The sequence below is a fragment of the Octodon degus genome, unplaced genomic scaffold (assembly GCF_000260255.1).
Source record: "Octodon degus isolate 3935 unplaced genomic scaffold, OctDeg1.0 scaffold00020, whole genome shotgun sequence".
NCBI classification, from domain to species: Eukaryota; Metazoa; Chordata; class Mammalia; order Rodentia; family Octodontidae; genus Octodon; species Octodon degus.
In genome coordinates, this window is record NW_004524596.1 from 6007939 (window position 1) to 6029922 (window position 21984).

General features: G+C 36.0%; 1 protein-coding gene across 4 annotated transcripts in view; it reads right to left on the bottom strand.

The window, feature by feature from the left end:
• Positions 1-1208: 1208 nt before the first annotated feature.
• Prkd3 (protein kinase D3) overlaps positions 1209-21984 on the bottom strand; it is a 69157-nt gene continuing 48381 nt past the window's right edge. For 3 of the 4 annotated variants that reach the window (XM_023711200.1, XM_004627617.2, XM_023711199.1), the window contains exons 11-19: positions 20680-20956; positions 16965-17017; positions 15267-15339; positions 12925-13031; positions 8852-9013; positions 8483-8581; positions 6221-6488; positions 3447-3532; positions 1209-2732 (exon numbers count right to left, since the gene is read on the bottom strand). In XM_023711200.1, the coding sequence (XP_023566968.1) occupies positions 2559-2732; positions 3447-3532; positions 6221-6488; positions 8483-8581; positions 8852-9013; positions 12925-13031; positions 15267-15339; positions 16965-17017; positions 20680-20956 (1299 nt within the window). In that variant the 3' untranslated portion in view covers positions 1209-2558. The remainder of the gene's footprint in view (positions 2733-3446; positions 3533-6220; positions 6489-8482; positions 8582-8851; positions 9014-12924; positions 13032-15266; positions 15340-16964; positions 17018-20679; positions 20957-21984) is intronic. The other variant, XM_004627618.2, reaches the window with a different exon arrangement.

The window sequence follows — 21984 nt, forward strand, 5'->3', positions numbered from 1 at the left end:
CACACACACACACACACACACACACAAAATAATAAATAAATGTTTAAAAAAAAAACAAAATAGTTCTGTTACCCAGGCTTAGGAAAATAGCACAACCAAATATTTTCCTTGGATCCCTCTGTTAGAGGTTGGTCAAGATTTTCACGTGAAAGTATGGTGATACAGAAATACTTTTTATTATCAAGCTTTTTGAGAATATTTACAAAAAGTGGCATGTAACAAAAAATATAAAAATGTACTGAACAGTGTCATTATAGACTACTTTGTACATTATCAAATGTTTCTAACAAACAGTTTTTATACAAACAATTTGATTTCAAGACATTTTGTTTTACAGTATCTGGAGTAATAACTCCAAATTATCTGACAGTGCCTTTAAAATTTTTGTTAAAAACTTCTAGGCATTCAACAAAGAGTGCAATTAATTTCATGGCTTGTAAAGTTTACATAAGTATAGCAAATGAACATAATTCCAGTTAATTTTCATCATGTGTAAAACAACAGTAGGTTGCCTAGTGACTCAGAATTATTCTATTTTGTGTATGTTGATATAAAGACATACTCTGGAGAAATTTGGGGACATCATCCATCACAGAGAAAACCCATTTGTAAAAAAGTTTCTCAAAATTTGGTTAAATCTTTGCAGCTGCTGTGTGAGGGCATACCATGAAATACATGGAAGGTCTCCTAGAAATACGTAGTGTAGCACAGTGGCCAGAAGCGTTCATACTAAGTGTACAAACATCAGTAACTAGTCTCCCATGCTTCAGTTTATCTCTAAGATACAAACTTCCAATGTGACTGTTGTGAGGATAAATTAAAACATATTAAAAAACTTAGAACAGAGGCACTGCATAATATTTCTGTTCTCTTGATGGCTATTTCAGTCCTAGATAAATAGCTTCAAGGATCTCCAAAGCCCTTATTAGTCTGTTCACATACAAGATCATATTTTTCCTTTGTTCTCCCAAATTCATTTGAAAAATTAACACTTTATAGTTTAAAGTTATTAAATACATTCATATATATCTCATTTCTATGACCACCCTTTGAAGAAAGCAGAATTATGATCTTCATTTTATAAGACTGAGGAACTAGACTCATATCTGTTTAGGCCAACAGAGTTGAAAGACATAAACCCAGATTACCTGACTAAATCTTTTTCTTTACTTAGAAGTAGGAACCCTCCCCCCCCCAAAAAAAAAAAAAAAACAGGTTCATAGTGATTACGGAGGAAAGAACAAACAAAAAGCCACTATAGTTCTAGTATGTGGATGGTTCCAGATCTTAAATTTTTACTGGAGAAATACAGATTGAGCATTCCTACTGTGCAAATCTGAAAGCACCATCACTTTCAAAGAAGTTTTGGATTTTAGAGCATTTCAGTGTTAAAGATCTATGTAAATGTTACAAAATCTGAAAAACACGCACTTCAGATTAAGGGATACTCAACCTGTATCAGTAAATATTTTTGTAATAGTTTGTTGCTGGATCTGATACATAAAAATAAGTTCTTATTCACTGTTATACAGGTCATATAGCTCAACTCTTATAAGATATTTTATATCTACCTTTATCCACTCCATATGGTTAAAATTAAGCAATTTTAAAACATTCCACATATGTAAAGCTCTTCAATATGCTAAGGGAAAAGCAAAACACATCTTGCTACCTAGTGACACATCTTCCTACCTAGAATTACGTGGCCCTTCACTGGCTTTCCTTTAAATATATTTTTGCCTTCAAATTATTCAACTCTAGGTATAAATAAATTATGTAACTGAAGTTTGCTATGCACCCATTGACTGTCAGGATACAGTGTGCCCTCTGGATGGTCAAGTGGGAATGTGAATGTTTAGCACAGCTGAGCTCTGAGAAGGCACACTTAAGCATTCAGCACTTAGGAATAGTTTCTACATAGTCTGTTTTGTGATACCAGTCATCCCCAGTGCTATAGCTACTACAACATCACAAAGCTGACAGTTTAAGTTTTTATGCAGTAGAGACCATACTAAGAGTTGGAGTTCCAAAAAGATTAGAAATCACTGTTTTAAAGTCCTGACTGACATAAAAAGAAAGGTGAAATAGTCCAGTGCTCCTCTTAATATGCATCTAGGAAAAACTTAAATATTTTGGTGGTCAGACAAATTATACACAAGTACTTTTGTCAATCATACACTGTTAACATCACAGTTAACGCTAAATGCGGTAATTTGGATGCTAATTTGGCTTCTTAAAAAAGTGTAATATTAGGAAATGGAAGATAAATGGCATTATTGTACTTAAAAGGGAAGGATTAGGAAAAAAATACAAAACCAGTTATTGCTTGTGCTACAAAAATTTATAAAAAGCTTCATTCATCTTGATTCCTTTGTTTTTACTACTCAATGTCCGTTCCTGTACCTACTCATGAACTACAGTTTTGGGGTCACCGATGCCCTCTCACATTTCCTCACGTCTTTGCATCCTTGCAGATGACAACCTATAAGGAACAACAGTTACACAGCAAAATATTAGTTCATAAAATAAAACTCTTATTGAAGTTAGTTCGCTGGTAATTAAGGATCTTCTTCCATATCATCCGGATTGGGAGCCATGATGAAGTGCTTTGGGTATACCAGGTTGTGTGTGTATGCGTGGATTTCCCAACGAGCATCATCACTTTCATGTGTAATGTAACGTTCTCCAATGCGCGTTTCAAATTCTCTAAGGTCAAGCCATGTCTGATAGTCCTAGGGAAAAAAATGTAATGAGTATGAAGTAAAACAAAACACTGCCAGCCTTTTTATTTATTTTTTAAAATTATTTATTTATTTGTGTGTGTGTGTGTGTGTGTGTGTCCAGCTCAGCCCACCAGGGGGCGGGGCTGGCTGGCATGTGGTGCTGGGGGATCGAACCGCGGTCCCTGTGCTTTGCTAAGCTTGTTCTAAGTAGGTGCTTTAGACCACTGAGCCATCTCACCAGCCCCTGCCAGCCTTTTTAGTTTAGCACACTTTTCATAATTGATAATGCCCATTGATAAATTTTTTTACACAAGTTCTAACTGTAATACTTTAAGGTAGCAATATTATTATTATTATTTTTTTTTTTTGTGGAACCGGGGATTGAACTCAGGCCCTTGTGCTTGCCAGGGAAGCACTTATCTCACTGAGCCATCTCCCCGGCCCCTAAAAAAGTAAAATTAATATACAAAGTCCTAAAGAAAACTCAGTCATTGCTTTCAGTTCATGGGGGTACCTGACTGCATATCCATGTTTGTTTTTGTGGAACTGGGGATTGAACTCAGGCCCTTGTGTTTGCCAGGCAAGCGCTTATTCCACTGAGCCATCTGCCCAGCCCTCCATGTTGATTTGAACCAGAGAGCAAACCACTTTAGAGGTGCAGCCATGCAAATCAAGGAATTGCTTATAGGAGGGCCACCAGAGATTTTTTTTTTTTTTTTTTACCTGTAACCAGGGATGGCTAAGAGATTTGTCAACACTGTAACGTTTCCTCATCTTCACTTGTAGCAGGTTGTTTATCAAATCGATTGCTGAGGGAAGACAAAATTAAGATACATGAATTGCTCTGCCCAGGGTGTCTACTTCGTAGAAATGCATCATTGAGGAAATTTTGCCTCACAAGTTTATGGACTTTTCAGTACGTAACACGGTCCCATAAATGCTTGCTGAATTAAGTAAACCTGTGATACTCTCATTTTATTAAGAAAAGGTTGCAGAGTACAAGTTCAAAATACACTTTGATGTCAGACTGATATCATTCTCAGTGATGCAATATGAGATCAGTTATTAAACTACACTGTGCCTTGGTTTTCTCGTCTTCAAAAACTGACTTATTGAGGAAAATCAATGTATGTAAAGGACCTAGAACAATCCTTAGAACCGAAATGCTATACATTAACTGTTACTCTTTCAAGATGAGTAAAACGGACTGATTATAGGCTCCTTTATCTTCCAATGATACCACACTGCTCTCTATTCCCAGTATAGTGTGGAACAGCCAAAGCCACTGCCATAGATCTACGGATATGACACTGAATGAGGTGATAACTTACTACTGTATAGTTGACAAAACTGGTATGTCCTGTAAATCTTACAAAAAAGTGAAATTAATGTACAAAGCCCTAAAGAAAACTAAAGTCACTACTTTCAGTTTATGGGAGTACCTGACTGCATCTCAATGCTGATTTGAACCAGACAGCACAGCACGACAGGTTTTAATAAATAGCCTCAGGGTGTTTTTAGCATAAATGGTGAGATCTTGTCATACATTTTTAGTACTGATATGGATAAATGGGTTAACTGCAAAACCAAGGCAACTAACTATAGAAGTACACATTAAGTACAGCCCTGCATAATATATTTGAAGCACAGGTATGAAAGCCTGTGATAGTGAACCCTTAGAGACTGAGTGCCCAAACTACAACCCAGTACATTTACTTGTTGCAAAGTGCCAACACTGCAATTAAACCGGAATACTGAGGTTTTTTAAATTTAGAAAAACCAACTACATTTGGCTTGTGTGCCGACAGGGCTGCATGTGCTTGCTATGGCACTTGTGCCTTAGGTTTGTCACGACTGCTCTAGGTCCACAAATAAGCCAAAGCCACTGCCTTACATCTACAGACAGGACTGGAATGAGGTGATAACTCACTACAAGTTTACACTCCACAGGTTTTAATACACAGGTTCAAAATGATATACCATACTAATTGTTTTTTTCTATTATATGACACCATACTGGTTTTTTGTTATAACAAGCAAGGATCTTCCATAAGTACTTTAATTATAAATTTCTCTGTATTCCAAATATTACAAAATATTCCTTACACTGTGGTTCACTTTTCGTAACATCTTAGGGCTTTATTTTTTGAGGCATGCTCTTGCTATGCAGTTCAGACTGGCCTTAAATTCACTATGTAGTCCCAGCTGTTCCTGAACTCAGCGAACCTGCCTCAACCTCCCAAGTGCTGAGATAGAAGGCATATGCCACCATGTCTGGCCCAGGTGTTTATTTAAAATGTACATTCCTGAGTTATTCCCACTAGTGAATCTGAGTCTGGGGGATATGCTGAAAGGTTTTTCTTCTAAAATGGTTCTGATACAAGAGTTTACACCATACTGCCCTTATAGCTCTGAAATGATTTTGGTAACACAACAAAACAAAAAAAGCTTGTCATGAGCTTTCATCATTTTTGCCCAGATTTCTCCAACTTAGTGAGATATTTGTCAGTCCTTATGTTTAAACCCAATACTTTGGGGTGGCGGTGGTCTACCTGTTCTAAGAATTGGCTAAATACAGGTGGGAATATTTCCCAACACAGCTTCTAAACCCTAGGGCACTGTTAACATTTTAAGTGGTATACTCTATTGGCTATAGATTAAAAAGCACTAACCAATTCACTCTTGATGGGTATAGGGCCAGGGGTTACAAACTTAGAAGCCTTTGTACAACAGGGAAAAACAAATGTATGAAGTTTCACAACATAGGGCCACAGGAATACTGAAAAGAGAATGGTCTATTGAATATAAAGCTCCTTCTATGGTCAACTTAACACAACCCTGTCTCAAAAAAGAAAGGCTGGGACTAAGCGCCTACTTAGGCAAGTGCAGGGACTGATCCCTGGCACCCCATGCTGGGCTGGCCCCACGGTGAGTGGCCACAGAGACCAGGCCTGGTGGCACAGGCCTGTAATCCCAGTGCTGGGAGGCTGAAAACAGGTGGATCACTGTGAATCTGAGCTGAGCAGTGAGACCCTGTACCAAAAACAAAAAAGATGGCTAGAGGTATAGCTCAATACGAAGGCCCTGGAGAACAATTTTCAGTACTGTGGGATGTGTTTGGGATGGATTAAGCTGAATGTAGTGCTTCTTCCTAAAGATAATTTGGCAGTGGTGATTGGGAGTAACCAGGAAAGAGATCACTACAGTGGATGGCATGCATACTGCAGTGGGCTGTTTCTGTCACTGAAAGCCCTAAAAAGTTTTGACATCCCTAAAATGGATAGGACAATTAAAAAGATATGTTAGTAATTTCAGAATGGGGTCGTTTGGGCCTGGATTACTATCAAGCCTGGGAATCACAAAAGAAAATAGTGCAAAGGTATAGTGTTCAGAAACTTGTAACTAAATAGAGAAGTCAGATTAAATAGGCTGATTGAGATCACAAAGATTTTACACTAATGGGCACAGAGTCAAAGTTAATTTCTTTCATTTTTTACCTTCGCTAGAAATTTCTCTCCATGGATTTGGTGGATACATAAATGCAGCATTTTGGATTTGGTCATTTATATCTTCATCCTCATTGAATGGAAATGTGCCACTGAGGCTCACATAGACAATGACTCCCACTGACCACATATCTAGAGAGCGGTTGTAACCTTTGCTTCTGAGAACCTCAGGGGCTAAGTATGCTGGAGTTCCTACTACTGATCTCCGGAATGACTTCTCTCCAATAATGCGTGCAAATCCAAAGTCACACAGCTTCACCTGGAAAGCAAGGGTGATGTGAATTTTATATAACAAGTAACTATATATCAAGTAGGCCTCTCAATGTATCGAATCATTTCAATGCACTTGCCTATTGTACTGATTATGAATACTAAGCAATTGTAGCTAAAGAATCTGAAATATTTTTGCTAAAAGGATATATTGATAGCTAAAGCTTTCCTAATATATACTTCAACAAAACTTCTGTACTCCAGAATGCCAACTACCAGACTAGAATTTCAAGGGTTCAATTTTTTCTTTTTAATAAATAAATGAAAGATGGTGAACTTTTATCATCTAGTAAGGAGATCACTTTCTTCCCAAGGACACAAGGCTGCTACAGGGAAGAAGAAGGTTTTCTATTTATGGGACAAATTATTGCTAGTTAAGTGTTAAGGTTTGAAAATAAGGTAGCCACAGTCCCTACTGTGTTCTTCTGTAAGGAAGAGTTCTAGAATTGTAATGAGCTCAGAACACTTACCTTGCTACCCATCTTTTTGTAGAGGTTCAAAGTTTAGTGATTAATGACTGCATTAAGTTCCAAGTACTTTCCTGAGGAAATGCTCTGATTCACAGAATGCTTCAGAAAAAGCATTAATTTCACAGAAAAGGGGTTGGGCCTCTGTGATACAAGTTACTAGTGGGGTACAAAGAGGTAGAAGTGTCATGCTGGTTGCTATTTCTAGGATATGGACTCTGACATGATTTTATGAAAGATGTTTGCTCTGTGTTTTTGCTGGATTGCTTCTTCTCTACTTGAATATTTAAAGAGTATGAGACTACTGACTCTGAAGAAATATTCCTCTCTCTTATTAAATATCAGGCTTTGATAGAGATGGCTTAGCATTCTGGCAACTGAATAAAGAAGTATGGTTAGAGTTAGTACTTGAATAAAAAAATTACCAAGTAAATAACATTTTTCCCCTTTGCTCCCAATGGGAATATGGATCACAAAAAGTAAAGATCAAGAATTTGGGATTCTAGCTTCAGCCATGGGATGTACATCCTTTGCCTGTTCTACTTTGATGATCAGATAAGACAACTTATAGAAACAGTTTATTTAAAACACTACCCCAACTATTTGGAGACCTTTCCAAACCTCACAATGATAAAGAATCACTTTAGCCACAAAGGCTTTAAGAACATGTATACTAAAAGTGACAGAGTAGAAAAATTTTTTTAAATAAATTTTTCATCAGGTGTGAAAGCACACCATCCATAATCCGAGTTACTTGAGACAGGAAGATCCCAAGCCTGAGGCCAGCCTGGGCAACATGGATGCTAGTCTCAAAATACGAAAAAACTGGTAATGTAGCCCAGTGGTATATTGTTCTTGGGCTTGATCCCTGACACTACAAAACCAAGTAAAACAAAATAAAGACACAGTTGTTTCAAAATTCAGTTTTGATTTATTTAAGCAGGTTATAAAATAAATGTAACTGATCAAGATCAGCATGGTTTTAAAAAATGAGACTGAATCTCCCCCGGCCCCCCCGGCTCTCTTCTTCTCTCCTCTCTCTCACCAGGGTGAGCATTCCTGGTGATGGGAAACGTAATTCCTGTGTTACTGGGGAAAACAGTTCAAGTCCAGTGCCCTAAAGAAAGCATGACGTGGGTGCCTATCTCAGTCCTTTATCTTCCATTTCATATAACATTTCCCAGTTTGTTTTAATTTATGAATAATTTATCCTGAGCACCAAGTACCAAAAGGCCAATTCTTCACACTTCACTCCCAACACATGGGGAGGGCCGGTGAGAAGTGAATTACAAAGTCTTATGTGCAAAAAATTACTCCTTGATATCTGGTTGAGTTTGGAAAAGTCTTAGTGAATATAAACATATGATTAATAAAAAATTAAACTTAATTACCACTGCTAGTTGGACTACTTTCTGTAAAATGAGATGTACTCTGAGCCTAGTACAATGCCTTTTATTGTGTAGGCACTTTGTAAATGTTGCAAACCTTCTTCAGAAGGTTCTGGAGAATAGCTCACCTGAGGAAATGGCTCTGCTGATGCAAGCAGCACATTTTCTGGCTTTAAATCACAGTGTACAATATTCTTAAAATGTAGATTCCTCAGAGCAACGAGAATCTGTAATTAACAACAAAAGTTTTTTTCCCCAATGTCTGGAAAAGCAATTAAACCTCTTTGATTGTTACTCTTTGAGGGGGTAATGTGAAAACTACTTATCCAGCTTTAGTTACAAATGTTACTTTAAATTCCTTATCAAGGTTTAGTTACAAATGTTACTTTGTTCTTTAAAGGTTAATAATTTCCACAATCTCATAATATGGAAAAGCACTGCTATTTAATTCTTTTAGTTTTTAATTGTTCTCTACCTTCAGAAAAGAACTAAAGTACCTGCGTGACCATGAACTTAGTAATTCGTTCTGGAAGCCGACTTTTCTCACTTGACAGAATCATTTCCAACATATCTCCATGTAGTTTTTCCATTACTACAAAGACACGCTCTGGAGTTTCAAACATACATTCCAGGTTTACAATCCCAGGGTGGTGCAGATTCTGGAGAAGTTGCAGGACAGTTAAATGAAGTAAGAAGCAGTTTTAAAACATAGATACCTAACATGCTATAATCAACTGTATGGAACATATTACTGAAAAAAGTTTGAAATGAACAAAAAAGACAACCAATAAAAAAGGGTAATAAATTTAGGTTTTCCAAGTTGTGTACTGCTTGAAAAGTAGATGCACTGAGGGGCAAGAATATCCTCCTCGCTGGCCCTGCCCTCAAGGTGTGCTGAGCCTGAGATAAAGACTGGGTGTGGTGGGGTGGTGTACCCTGTAATCCCAGCACCTGGGAGGCTGAAAACAGGAGAATCATTACAAGTCTGATCTGTGTAGTGGGACCCTGAACACCCTGTAGACCTTGTCCTAAATACAGGAAAAAAAAAAAAGAGAGAAAGAAACAAAATCCTTTCTACTTTTTAATCTACCTTTTCCATTTTTTCTGTATGTGGTTATCTAAGATGCTTTTCTATTTTTACTTTTTTTTTTTTTTTTGCTTGATTTACTTTTTCGTCTGTTTTTAAAAAATTTATATACCTCCACACCAATCCAGAGAACCAGCTTCTGGATTTAATGTATTCTTTCCTTCTATCTACTTTTGTTAATCTGTCTTCTTTGGTTTACTTTATTATTCATTCTTTTTAACTTTCTGAGTTTCATTCTTTTTTTAAAAATTTTTTATTCTTTTATATCCAGCATGGCATATAGTTCTGGGGATTGAACCCAGGTCTCTCTGCTTGCCAGGCAGGCACTTAGACCACTGAGGTATGTCCCCAGCGCCCTTGAGTTTCATTCTTAAAGTTATTTATCTTTACTCTTTCCTGTTTGATAACTGAGATGATAAACCTTCCTCTGAAAGGCTCATGATTATTTAAATATTCTAATTTTTGATACTACTCTGATATAAGAATTAAGTTAATTTTAAAAGTTTTTAAATGGTGCCAGCTTTGTTTTCTAATTTTGTAACTGATGTCTTCTTTTATTAATTAAGATCTAAGAATACTATTTATCTTGCTTTGTGAGTTAGTAAGGGTGGGTGGGTTCTTAGGATACCAAGTTCTGTACACAGTGATTAGGTAAACTTTACTCTGTTTAACATTCGTACTTAATTTTGTCTATTTTATCGGTTATGGACTACTAATAGACTTGTGTGTTTCTTCTGTCTTTTTTTACTTTATAAATGCCTATGCTATTATTTGTTATAGTGTAATTAACAGTCTTCTATTGATAAATTGCCCTTTTAAATTTCTTGTTTTTCCTTTCCTGTCTGATCATGACCTTGACTTTCTTATGTTTAGGAAAGGAAGTTAGGAAGGACCTCACAGTTCTATAGATTTCAGAATCAGCACAACTTTCACTGTGGCCCTTCTTTGTGCATGTAGGGTGTAGATGCTAAAGCCAACCAAACGACAGGGCTTCTCTATTGCTTTAGTGTGTGCTGCTGTAGCGAGCACTTGTCTATTGCTTTAGACATTCTTGGTCATGACATTGGAGATGCACTTCTTAATGAAGCTGCTCAAATTATGTGATTGCTACATGTGGAAGAACTTGGCTAAAGACAAAAATTAATGAAGCCACAGTAGCCTTGCTGATCAAACAGAGAGCACACACTGCGAAAAACTGGAAGATGAACACTTCAGATTTCAGTTTATCCACTTAGTACAAATGGGGCCAAAGTAACTTCTGGCATGTATTGAAAAGTGATTCTCACTTGTGAGGGAGGAATCCCAGAAAACTATTCTGGAGATTTGCCACTACCATTGCTTTTTTTCTTTAATACGGTTTAAGAAAGTGGAAAAAAAGAAAATGTAGGTATGCAGAAGATAAGCCATGGATGCCACTGGTATTGCAGGTGACGAGAGCAGCACCAGGGTTAGCTACAGGAGTTCAGCCAGCCTTTAGGGTTACCTGATGAGGACTATACCCAATATCATTACAGAGTAAAGACAGAAAAGCCAAGATGATATAGCTGGAGGGTGAACAGAAAGCCAAAGGTACTGTGCATGTAAGAGTGCATGCAGCACATGCCCTTCAATGGACATGAAAACATCTACTTGGAATGCTTATATGACTAAATCTTGAGGATCACTAAGTAAGGTATGATTTGTAAAAACTCCCAATTAAAATGTTATTTTGTGATTTAGACAGTGTTAGCAAAATTACAGTATTTCTATATAAAGCGGGGTAGAAGTTCACTTTTATACTCCACAGATTTTGTTGAACACTACATGAGAAAACCTGAGTTACAACTTTCCATATGCACACACAGAGAAAAAAGGGGTCCAACAAGGTAACAAAATCAAGTATGTAATCTGAAGACAGATTCAGAGTATGAGCCTACCTAGTTCCTACTGGATAATATTGAGAAAAAGTACATTATTTAGTACAAACTAAATAATTTGTTTATGTAACAGTTTAAAAAGAATCTATAATAAAGAATGCTGTACTAAATTTAGTAGGAAAACAGTATACTTAGAAACACATCACAGTCATTTAATTCCATTTCCAGTTGGGTAACATTAATGAAAATAATAAGGATACAACTTTTTCATATTGTATTAACTGAAAATTCCTAAACTGGGTTATTTCTACAATTAAGACACAGAAGAAAAAGTGCTTCTGTGCTTAGTCCAAAGTTATATCTGAGATTAAAGTATCAAGGAGAAATCAATGCTTAGAAATACAGTGTTAATTTTTTTTTGTATACTAGTTGGACAGTAAGATTCTAAAATTAAACTGCAGGAATATCTTAACAATACATTCATACATTAATACAGCATCTAATGCTATTGCAATCCTATTTAAAGATAGCTTAATGGAGGAAGCAAGCTTGATGTGGTTGTAGGTACCTATGGACTGGCAAGCTTTTGATTATCACTACTCTAAAAAAATGAAGCAAATGATTAGAACTGGTGATCAATGATATGGTAAATTTAATATATATATAACTCATTTCTGAAGATTTTTTTCTTCAATGAACCCTAAGTTTAGTAGGCTATATCTTCTTAAATTTCACCCACAAGTAAATGGGACTCTGAGATTTCTTAAATAATTGCAAAAGCTATACAATAAATTAATACTATTGCACATTATCAATATTTATATGATATTCAGACAAAAAGGATCAAGCTAAATTTTAGTTTACTAGGTGAGTCTCCAACAGAGGTGAAAATGTTAGATGAAAGAAAGAAAAACATATAATTTATTTTGTAGGATTTAAGTAATTGCTAGTATTTCTTTAAAATGTACCTTAATGGACCAAACCATTATGAAATTATGGTTTTGAATTAGTTATCAAATGCTACTTTTGGAACATGCAGGTTAGCTCAGTTGTTTAAAGCACCTGCTTGGGCAACCTCAGTCAGGTGCAGGGGACTGCGGTTCGATCCCTCGCTCCACAAGTCACACCAGACCCGCCCTTAAGGCAGCCTAAGCTAGCCAAAAAAAGCTACTTTTTGAAAAGCATATCATTTCTCATCAGTCTTTATAATAAGTGCTATAATAAACTGGATAATGATGAAATATAACAGTATCAAAGTAATATGAACTAGAGTCATGAATTAAGAATGAAATTTTACTACTTTTTCAAGAGTACTAATAAAAGTACATTCTAAATAAGCTATTATTCAGCAGAATAGTGGTAGTTCTTAACACCTACATTATTATAATCTTTTTTTTTTTGCGGAACCAGGGATTGAACTCAGACCCTTGCACTTGCCAGAGAAGAATTTCAATGTTAAAAAAGGAAATTATGTAGTTAATTCAGAGTTTTACTCAGCTTTCTTCTTAGACAAATGATTATAAGAATAAAAGAAAGATCAAATCTATTCTTATCTGCACGCTAAACAAATTGAGTCGAAAACTGATAAAAATTTAAATTTAAAGGCTACACAACCCTTTTTCTTTACCTGTAAAATAGCCACTTCATTACGTAGCTGACTTTCTTGCTTTGTGGGGAATCTCATCTTGTCAATTACTTTAATGGCCACATCTCTTCCAGTCTTTCTATGTTTTCCTATTAAAACAATGAGAAGTAAACTGACAGCTTATATGTAATAAAAAACTTTATAGGAAGTTGACCACAGAATGAAATTTGTATGTACTTAGTGTCTTGTTTTCTTATGTATACTTTCTTTATGCTTCTTTGCTCACTTTTCAAGAAATACATTTTCCCTCTATAGTATCTGTCTGATAGTCAGTTTTATGATTTGAAATGGCAGAAAATTCAAACAAACTTGTTTGCTGAAAAGAATCTACCTTGTTACAAAAATGACAGTTAAATGTTCTGACCTAGTCTTGAGAGATTATTGAAATGGAAACATTATACTAATAAATAAATTTCATTCTGAGTTCACTGGGCCACCCCCAGGAAATTAATCACTTATTATAACTCACACTTCAGTCCTCATAATTCTAGAATCTAGATATAAGTGCTATGTAAGGTTGTAGTATGCAATAAATAACCACCTATTACATAGTAAGCATTGTTTTAGATGCAAGGGAATAAAGAGTAATAACAGGTAGATTTTGATATTACTTCTTTTAACCTGTGACTTGTTCTCTATATACCTATTTACTTGAAAATAACTCACAGCTATCTCGAGGGTACAATAATAAAACTATGACTACTGAAAAGACCAGATACACTATGTATTTGGTAATAAATAGAAATTTATGACTGGCAAAGTTTATGATTAAATTTAAGGGTACCTCACACAGCTCTCTGTCACTTCAGTAAGAAGTCTTGAAGAGATGTTATCAGTTTTTTCATAATTTTTTTTGTGGTTGGCTCAGCCTGCCCTAGGCACAGGGCTGGTGCAGCATGTGGTGCCGGAGACTGAACCATGGTCCCTGTGCTTCAGACCACTGAGCTCTCTTGCCAGCCTGAGATGTTATTAGTCTTAGAACTGATAAATCTGACGTTGGAAGCCATAGATACAGTGGTACCTTGGTTCACAAATTTAATTCTTTCCACAATTCTGGCAAAAGAATATCAAGTTTGTGAACCAAAACACCACTATATTACACAGGCATGTAAAATCAACACATCATCTGGGTGATTATTGTATGTCAAAGACATGACAGATATGAAGAATATCAAGAAAACCCAGAAACTTCTCAAAGTATACTTAAAGTTCAGTAGGAAGCCTACTAGAAACCCGAAGTGCTATAGATCCTGTGATAGAACAGCAGGAGCGCCAGCAAGGAACAGTCCATTTTATCCGGTAGGCAGGGATAGACATGAACACCTGAAGAGTAAACCCTTCAAGTATGAATGAATATTCACTAGATGGGCAAAGTATGAAATAACAGGAACAAAATATACAGGCATGAAAATATGTCTGGAAAAAGGAAGCTGAGGGGAAACTGTAATAAACTGAGAAACTAGGAGAAGTCAGAAGCTGTACACCTGTGAAGAACAGTGGCCATTAATCTCTAGATAATAGTAAGCCACACAGGAATACTATGAAAGAACATTAATGTTTGTGAGTTTTAAAATGTGTGAGTTTTCCAAAGATGAGAAAAAGAGGAGTGGTGAGAAAAAGGGGAAGAATGGAGGCAGAAAGGCCAATGAGGAGACTACTTTAACAGTCTTGATAAAGGACACGAAAAGTTAACATTGTCTCCAATTTGGCTTTTAAGGTACTTTCAGATACCCATTATATTTAATATTAAAGATCCTCAGAGTTATGCAGGCCAAGTATTATTAGCTCCATTAAACAGAAGAAAATACCAAGACATAGGGAGGTTAAAAAACTTTCCTCAATTCCGAAAGTCACACATATTTAGACCTGATAGGAATATTTATGCCCGAAGTACACAAATAATACCATTTATGTTGGAAAACTAATGTATGTACTTCAATGAGCAGGTCTACACTACCCAACAGAAACTTCAACCCCCCAAACATCTTTATGTGATCCAGAAAAGGAGATAAAGGCTAGTACAAAAACTAATTTTCTGATTCCTTCACTGTTAACTTTTTATTTTTTTAAAGAGAGAAAAAAACCAATAAAAATAATACAGAAGTTCAAAACCACTATTCCTTTTTAACTTGTGCAATTGAAATTAAGGAAGAAATACTCAGTTTTAGTGGAGATTTTCATCTTACAAAGGCTTACTTTTAAAGTAAGCCTTTGAAAGAGGCCACTTGATAAAATTATGATACGACAAAACAGTTGACACATACTTTTAAATTTCACAATTTTCCTATAATACATAAAACCTGGAAAAGGCTGTAGCTGCTTACCTCCATAAACAATGCCAAATTGGCCTGAACCAAGGACCTCATCTGCAAAGATCTGGTAAACAGTACTGATGTCCTGCCAGGAAAGAGTAAGCAGCATTATTTATTTCTATAAAACAATGTCAATACTCATATATTTTTGGGTTTTTGTGAGAGGTGATTTTTATAATTTTTATGAAGTACAAAAATACCTTATAAAACATAGGCCTTTTCTATTCTAGAGAAGGCTACACCCAAATTCTACACTATGATACTAAAGTGTAGAATTATAGTGTAGATACTTATAGAATACCTTATCCTTAGATAAGGTATTCTATATGAAGACCCTCAGAAAAAAGCTTTTTTTAAAAAATGTATTTGGTTGTTGTAGGGTCTCACTATGCAGCTTGGACTCGTGGTGATCCTCCTGTTTCAGCCTCCCCAGCACTGGAGTCATGTGCCACTACGCCCAGACTCTGCTGGCTCAGCCCGCCCAGTGTTCCCTGCTCTTGCCTAACAGGCACTTTAGTCCACTGAGCTATCTTGCTCCCTACCCAACCAATTTTTAAGTTTAACCAAATTTTGGATTCAATCAAATTAGTCAAGTGGGCACTGCGCTGTATATATAACTGTCAGGAAAGGTTTCTTAACAAACACCAATTCTGAATCTTTTTCCTTCTTTGTATGGATGGATATAGCCTCAATTTCCTGTGGGATCATTCAGTTTGTTTTCTCATTTTTGTATTGTTTTTCTCTCTCCAAGAATATGCTATCAATTCTACCTGCCACCAAGGTTAGAGATACAAACTATTTCCTAAGAAACCCTCTATCTGCTATAACACTACTAGATATCTAGTCTTCATTGCAAACCTAGAAATTCCAAAGCACTGTATGTTAGAGAACTATAAAGGTTGGATGCCTCAAGTGAAAAAAAATCAGAAATTTTTATGAAGAGAAAGTCTAAAGTTCTTTGTTATCTAGTCTTTTTCACTGTAATCCTGAGGATGGCAAGCTGGCTTGTGGGCCAAATAGCCAGCTACTTCTGTTTTTATAGTCCTTCATTAAGAATGGCTTTTAAATGTTTAAATGAATGGACAAATCAAAATTGTATTTGGTGACATATGAATATTACATAAGATTCAATTTTAGTGTGCATGAAGTTTCAGTGGTGGAGTGTCATGGTTATTCATTTATGTATGTATGTAGTTCTATGTATATAGTTGCAGAACTATGTATGTAGTTCATAAAGCTTCTCATATGGTCCTTTCAGAAAAGTTTGTTAATCTATTATAAAATATTACATGTACCTATATGTAACTTAAACCTTAACTTGAACTTAAATCTATCATCATTTGCCAAAAGTCCTGCATTTCTGGCTTTCTTCTATTTGTTTATCTTGTCCTCTGGGCTTGCACAAAATGTTGTCTACCCACCTGTACCCCACTAACAAGCAGCCTCTCCCTTCTCTTTAGTCTATCATTTGCAATGTTCTAATTTCAATTTGTAGCAGACTTCAAGTGAAAAAGTTAACTATTTTTGTGATTTAAAAAATATGCTTTAGTTTCCTCCATGATGCAGAATTCCTTAGGGAATTTATTACCAATAGAGTCGGGGTAAAATGCTCAGTATTTTGTGTTATCCTATTTCTCTAATAAGATTTTCATATTTTATCCTTATTTTAATCACCCAATATGCACATGTTAGCCATTAACGATCACTTACCACATTCTCCTGGATCTGACAATTAGATACAGAGATACTGGTAGACAAATCTTCTGTAAAATACAAGAATGATATATAAGAAAAGAACAAAATATTTTATTAATAGTTACTGATACATTAACATGGTATGTGGAACTTGAAAATTAGGCTAATACACAATCACTATGTATATTAAAATGTATCTTTACACACAATACTAATATATCAACAGGATTAAAATATGACACATCTGTAAAATGTAATACTCTAAGCCAGGTGTGACAGTGCATAACTACAACCCAACCACTCTGGGAGCCTGAGGCAGGAGGATTCCAAGTTTGAGCCCAGTCTAGGCAGCTCAGCATGTTAATGAATGAGACCCTGTCTCAAAAATATAAAGTAGTAGTAATAATGCCAGAAAAAGGTGCTAGGGAGGTAGCTCAGTGTGAAGGTCCTGGGTTCATTCCTCCTATTGACAGGAAAAGTGTCTGTAATGCAGGTAACAGATAAAGTGATATAGGTAATAAGTCAGAAAGCCAGAAGGAAGTTGGAGTGTGTCGATTAAAATATTACTGGGGCCGGGGAGATGGCTCAGTGGAATAAGCACTTCCCTGGCAAGTGCAAGGGCCTGAGTTCAATCCCTGGTTCCGCCAAAAGAAAAAAAAAAGGAAAAAAAAAAATAAAAAAAAAATCTATATATAAAACTTCTGGTTGAGTGGGAGAGGTAGGGTTGGAGAGTAAGGGTTTTATTTTTTGTAAGCTTACACGCAGACAATGAAATATATCTCCATAAATGGGTAAAAGCTGCAACTCCCCCCCCCAAAAAAACCCCCCCAAAAACAAAACCCACACACATTATGACCCTATTTTGTTTTTTCAAATAAAAAGAAAGGCTTACTTTTATAATAGGTGAATATTTTGGGTATGTAGACTGAACAGTTAAATAAATTTAATATTAATGTTACATCTATTAAATTGAAAATAAATTGTTTATACACGACAAGTACCTTAAGTAAAAACTGATGGGCTTTGTTTACAAAATAAATTTTTTGTTTTTGCTCAAAATAAACTATTGATTTCCTTTTTTTTTTTGTTGCGGAACCAGGGATTGAACTTAGGCCCTTGCATTTGCCAGGGAAGCGCTTATTCCACTGAGCCATCTTCCCGGCCCTTGATTTCCTATTACATTAGTTTTAACTGTTATATAAGACATAAAAATCATATATTTATGGAACAGCATGTGAAGTTTAGATACACTACAATATTCAAATTAGTTTAAATATATTTAACTCAAGATTCAATTTTTAAAAAAAATTTATGTGTGTGTGTGGGGGGGCCAGCTCAGCCCAGCAAGGGGTGGGGCTGGCTGGCATGTGGTGCTGGGGGATTGAACCGCAGTCCCTGTGCTTTGCTAAGCCTGTTCCAAGTAGGTGCTTTAGACCACTGAGCCATCTCACCAGCTCAAGATTCAATTTTTTAATTAAGAAAATATGGTCAGTAATCAGTACACACTCCCCTTCTGGCTACTTCTTTTCCAATCAAGCATTATACAGCAAACTCAATAATGGTTTCCTGAGGGCACAACTGTAAGACGAGCTGGGGATTGGTGTTATATGTGGACAGGCACAACTTTCTCATTTTGTTACTTTTGTCTACACAGTTTAAACTTAAATGTATTACTGTGGTAGGCAAAGAAAGTGATAAGAAAATGAAAAGAGAAACCAGTTAGCAAGAAAGTAGGTACTGAACATCCGGAGCCTCAGAAATGACACACACAAAAATGAAGTTTCCTTTATAATTTCAAACATTAAAAAATATAAAATGTCATTAATACAGAACTCTAAGCAAACTATTTACTAAATGTAAATAATATGACTAAAAAAAACTCCTATTTCAAAATATTAAGTCAATTTGAAACTATTTTAAGTAATTCAAATTTTAAACATTAATGATTAAGAAAAGCCACATCAACAAAATTCCTATGTCTAAAACTATTTTTCAGGTGTTTGTTTCCTAGTATTAGTGTTTATTTTCTTTCAAAGGGTTTCTCTAGCTCCAAGCAGTTTTAATTTCTATCTGTTCCAGACAGATTTTTATGAGGATAGGAAGAACAATACATAATAGTTTCATTTATGTGTCAGGCACTAAAGTTCAATATGTACACCTTTATTATTCTTCCACTTTAGATTATCAAGCAGTAGACCACAATCACACAGCTAGTAAACAACAGAACTGGGTTTATATTCCCAGAAAGGTCAATCTTAATTCTCACAGTTTTGTCTTTAGACTCAACTCTAAGGGAGAATGCCATAGATCGGATTGGAAGGATCCTAAAATTCTTACAAATTACATATCTAATGTGTATATATGTTGTCTGTACTGTTTTCTGAGACAAGGTTCTTGGTTCCAATTAGAATGTCTGAGTGTTCTGCCTAAAACTCTCCAGAACTTAAAAACCACAGCAAAGCAGCCATTTACTTACCCCTGCCCACCCATCAAATCACTATTAAGCAGCAAACATGTACAAAGTCATGACTCTCATTCTTTTGGCCATACCTTTCTCCTCAACTACACTAACATTATTTTTTCCATATCTCCCATTTATTTAGCTCTGCCTATCATATTCTTAGCCTAAAGCCTAAAGTCCCAAACAGATTTCTCTTACCTCCGCTCCTTTCCTTATTGAACCCAGGGCCTTTGCACTAATGTATATATCCCAGCCAACTCTCCCCCCCCCCCCCAGTTTTAGATAAGCATTTGCTAACTCACTATGTTGCCCGGGCTGAGCCTGCACATGTAATCTTCCTGCCTCACTCAGCTTCCCAGAGTACCAAATCAGATTTTTCTTCTAGGAAGTCCATGCTTACTCTTATCTACATCTGACTTTCTCAAGCAATGCATTGTATATTACACTACCATTTAAAATTTGTGCATTGTATATTACACTACCATTTAAAATTCAGTAATGTATGTCACATTTCCCTAAACAGCTTTTATGATTTCTGTGTTTCTTTAGTGTTCTACCTCAGGGCCTAGTATAATGCCAAGCGGCACAAAATTACACAGGTAAACTGAAACAAAGTGTTTGACAGTTATTTCAAAACAAATGCATTGGTTTAAAGAATGACGATGTTTCCTCACAGTATTACACCAATGGGGTAAAAACAGCATTATGCTTTCTGATAACTGTCCATCAAACCCTTATCAAACTGAGTTTTAATTTTAAAAATTTTGTTGGTATAGGATATGTACTCAATAATTTAGTATTTCTCAATGTTTCGTCTCATTTAAAATACAGCATTTTTAACATAACAGACTTCATGACCATGATGTCAATGTAAGTTTTTGTTGGCGTTACATCCTACCATGAAGCAAAATATTAATACTAGCAGAATACTTAATCCAATAAGACTTAATGGATGCCAAGCATTCTTCTATACCTTATTGACTCCTTTCATTTTAATACTAACAACCCCATATATAGGTACTACTTCAAAGAGGTAAAATGACTGCCTAAAGTCATATAGTAGTTGGTAGAGCTAGCACCTAAGTGTGGGTGAGACTGACCCCAGAGCCTAGCTTTCCTATGATAAAAACATAGTTTTATAAATGAATAAATAGTAATGGTTATTAAAGACAGTGTGTAGGCATTAAGGCTGCACAAAGGAACACAACTACACCCCAAAATGTTTAAAACCAAATAGGAGAAAAAGCCATCAACCAGCTTGTTGCTTACTGTGATCTTTCCCTTGCCCTGGAGAAGTGCAAACACTTGCTTGGGGGGTCACAGGCATGAGGGCTTGGCGAATTGCTTTTTCCCAGCTCTGTGCTACATCAAGTCCAACTCCAGTGGCAGCAAGAACAGGATTGTGAGAGCTGTCCCCGTTATTCTCACCAACAAAGTATACCATAGTGTCCGTGATGATTTCAAAACAGTGTGGGTTGCTCCCCTGTGAAATGTTTGTGAAATCTCGTGGCAAAGACACTTGTAGAATTTCTGAAAGTGGAATTTCCTAAAGTAAAAAATCAAGCATTTAAATAATATGAATATCTACTTGTTTTAAATATAACAAAAGTATTGAAGATAGGAATTTGTATGAGTATCATTAAGATGAACACAGTATGTAGCATATGAGATATATAATTAAATCTTAACAGTGTGTGCCTTGAGTGATTTGCATAGCCAGCAATGTGAGTGGCAGAGAATGGTATGTAATTATGATAAGAAATTCAGGCCTATATAGCAGATCATTAAATGTAGACAGGAAGGATTTAGGATAGTTTGTCACTATATCTAACCCTTGTCAATTTCCATTTGTTATTAAATTAACCTAACAGCTACTTCTGTAGCAGATGCTATTATGCAAGTAAGAAACAGAAATAATTGCAGGAGATGTTGAATTCTGGTCATTATAAGTTGGTTAACCACTCTAACCTGGTTCATATGTATTATTTAGGGTTTCCTAATTAATGTTACATCCATTTCCTAAAGCCAAAATATGTATTTTTTTTTTTTTTTTTATTTCTTTGAGAGAGAGACAGAGAGAGAGACAGAGAGTGAGTGTGTGTGGTGTGTGTGGCCCACCAGGGGGCGGGGCTGGCTGGCATGTGGTGCTGGGGGATCGAAAGCTGGGGGATCGAACCGCGGTCCCTGATGCTTTGCTAAGCTTGTTCTAAGTAGGTGCTTTAGACCACTGAGCCATCTCACCAGCCCCAAAATATGTATTTTTTAAAACCAACTCATCAGTATTTTCTATTTGCCTTTTAGATAGGATCTGCTTATTGCCCAGGTTGATGCCAAACTCCCAGGCTAAAATAATTCTCCTGTAATTCTTCTCTCTTTCTCAGGAAGCTAGGACTGCTCTAAGAAGGTAACCTGGTTTTATTCACTGAAGATTTTCACTCATTCTTTAATACTGGCTTTTCTTTAGAGACTATATCTCCTTTTTCACCATGGGTAGTACTGTTACTGAACATCAAATTGGAAGTCTTTGAAAGGATGGATGAAAGTCCTCTGCTCAGCTGCCTTTCTCTTTCTTAA